A 3,034-nucleotide genomic window follows, 5' to 3' on the forward strand; every position below is an offset into this window, starting at 1 on the left:
AAAAAAGGCAGTCCTGGAGGTTTGTTTTATGTGGGAATTAAATGACATGTCCTGATCAAAGATAACTCCAAGATTCCTGACAGTGGTGCTAGAGGCCAAAGTAATACTATCTAGAGTAACTATATCTTTAGACAGTGAGTCTCTGAGGTTTTTTGGGGCCAAGTACAAGTACAAGGGGCCAAGTGAAAAAAGTAGCGGCTTATAGTCCGGAAATTACGGTACATAAATTACAAAACTAGACCCCTCTCGTTCTTTTTAGCAAAGAGCAGTGTACAAAATTTTAAGGTAACAGTCACTGTCATCACTAAAAATGACAGCATTCATAAAATGTCGCTGGTGGCAAGTCAAATGAGCCTCACTTTTTACATTACAGTCTGTTCACACATTGGCAATGTAAAGTGGTATAAATTGCTTCAAAATTTTACATATTGCACCTTTTAATCTACAAAATAACATCCAAATTCCTTGAATAACAACTCAATTCAGGGTATTAACAACTCTTGTGCTTAATATCAAGTCTAATTATTCTGCCATTGGGGATATCTTTTACAAAATGGGATTGTGTCATAGGCCTTCTCCATACCTGGCATTAAAATGCGTCTAGGTCGATCCAATCACAAGTGTGCTACGTCAGCTCACACCATGCATTAAAATGCGCCTCCACACGCAACACTAAACTCCTTTATCAGCCTGATGTTTTTACATTACAGATGATGAAGAAGGCATTGTATGAAAATACACTTCATACTTTTAAAATTGCACTAAAACATACTGGAATAATTTTACCTTACATTATAGAAGAGCAATATAGGACAGCATGCTGGAAAGCTAGACAGCTTTTTCAAGTCAAGCCATGTGAGGAGAGTGTTTTCACCACGATATGCGATAATATTGTATATTGTCCTATTCCTAGTCACTCCAGCCAGTAAGCTAGGACAAATAGACAGTGTTTTTACAAAAATAAATAACTTGATGTATAACCTTTGCTGGATTTACAAGATACGGTCAAATTGTTGCGGTTACTAGTTCACCTGTTGAAGCCCAAAGCACACAATTTGCATAATAACTAATCAAATACACATCATGTGTCAGTTACAGGATGTCAGTTGAGTAGGCGGTCCTTCAGTGTGGCATTTACACTACCAAAGATATGTGGTCAAATCTGTCAACCTATGCACGAGGTTTGATTGATCAGCTTACAATGTGTGTTGGTGGTTATTGTGCAATTACTCACTTGTACTTAGAGCTGTCCACTTGTGATCTGATCACCAAAGACACATGTTTATGTAAACAGGGCCTAAGTGTCTGTTTACACAACAATCATCCCTCCCCTGTCTTAAGGGCGTGCACACACATGCACTGCTAGATTCAAATCCAGATATGAATTCCTCAAACTGACTTTCCAAGCTTTCATCATAAAGTTTGTATTATTTGTGAAATTAACCAATAAATGTCATCAAACACATTATCCTGAAGGGGTAGTACCATGGCACACCTAATATTCAGTAATGATAATTGTCTGTGGCTGGGTTGTGGGTTGTGCTTATCCATGGCCTTTTCCAGGCAACACCCTGATTTACACACTACACTATACACACGCGCACACGCACACACACATAACCACACACACACACACCACACACACCACACAACACAAACACAGTCTTGAAATAAGTTACAAATCCAGATATATGTATTCCTTGAGCTTACTTCAACAAGGGAAGTGTACACATTACTGTTCATGGATTTTTTATAAAACCACTGAATCGTTACTCTTTCGAACCATTCCACACTCCCTCAAACCTACATATTTTTTTTTCAGTTGGCGATGAGAAAACATGTTTCATGAATGTTATAGAACCAGTAATCGTAACCTACACAGCTCTCTGATGTAACAGATCACAAGACCACCACAAAACAAGCAACACACACAAGCATGCATGACAAACACTTTCCTTTGCTCCATGCAGGTAAAGCGAGAGGTGGGCGACGTCAGCATTCTGGTAAACAATGCCGGCATCGTGACAGGAAAGAAATTCATGGATGCTCCTGATTCCCTGATTGAGAAGACAGTGGAGGTCAACACTATGGCTCACTTCTGGGTCAGTCAGGCGCAGCAGACACGCAGAGCTCCCAGCTTGAAAATGACTACACACAGTCAGTTTAGGCTTTTCATAAGGTTTTCTGGCTACTTTATCTGAGAAAACATGCAGATTTATAGACAGATTAGGCAATATTGTAGTGATGAATTTAACATTTTGTTTAGCCTCTGCTGTTATGATGATAACTGAGTAATCCATGGACTAATCAAGATAATTCATGAAATCTACTTACAGTATATTTAAATGATTACACAGAAAAGTGGTTGTTAGTCATCCTGTTAAGCTTCTTTGTACTGTTTAAAATTTCCTGTCTCTCTCCACTCAGACCTACAAGGCCTTCCTTCCTGCCATGATTGCCAACAATCATGGCCATCTTGTCAGCATTGCCAGTTCTGCTGGACTCATCGGAGTGAATGGATTGGCAGGTGTGTGTTTCCTTCTCCTAATTATATCATGCATGTCACTAATCCTAAAGGTCCGTGTACACTTTTTATGTGATTGCAGCTTTAACTTCTTCCGATTGTCATTAGTTTTTGTTCGTAAAAATTTGATAGTGTAATGGTAGGACTGCCATTTTTAGTGTCACCTTGTTCATGTTAGCCCATTTCCATACCACCAACGTCATTTTCAGTTAACACAGAGCTGTGATAGCTCTACGTCTTTTATGCTATTTAAAGAAATATGTTTTCTTTTTTGATTTTATTATATATAGAGCAACATTAAATGACCTTTACACCTGTTTGCCCATTTTTGTTACCATTTTCCTGTCACAATATTTTTAGCTAGGTATGTCCCCATTCCTAGTCCAGCCTATAAAACTCTTGATTGGTTGATTGTTTCTTCAGCTGGGGTAAACTTCAGTTGGTACAACACCAGACCTTTGTTTCTCAACGATTGCAAAATTAGTGATGGGGCAGCTGTGGCTCAGGAGC

General features: G+C 38.9%; 1 protein-coding gene across 1 annotated transcript in view; it reads left to right on the forward strand.

The window, feature by feature from the left end:
• Positions 1 to 1,970: 1,970 nt before the first annotated feature.
• LOC118334966 (epidermal retinol dehydrogenase 2-like) overlaps positions 1,971 to 3,034 on the forward strand; it is a gene marked incomplete at its 5' end in the record, with an annotated part of 13,178 nt that continues 12,114 nt past the window's right edge. Inside the window, 2 exon segments of the mRNA XM_035671074.1 lie at positions 1,971 to 2,102; positions 2,428 to 2,527. Of these exon segments, the coding sequence (XP_035526967.1) occupies positions 1,971 to 2,102; positions 2,428 to 2,527 (232 nt within the window).

The sequence above is a fragment of the Morone saxatilis genome, unplaced genomic scaffold (genome assembly GCF_004916995.1).
Source record: "Morone saxatilis isolate NCDOM2014 unplaced genomic scaffold, NCSU_SB_2.0 Contig23, whole genome shotgun sequence".
NCBI classification, from domain to species: domain Eukaryota; kingdom Metazoa; phylum Chordata; class Actinopteri; family Moronidae; genus Morone; species Morone saxatilis.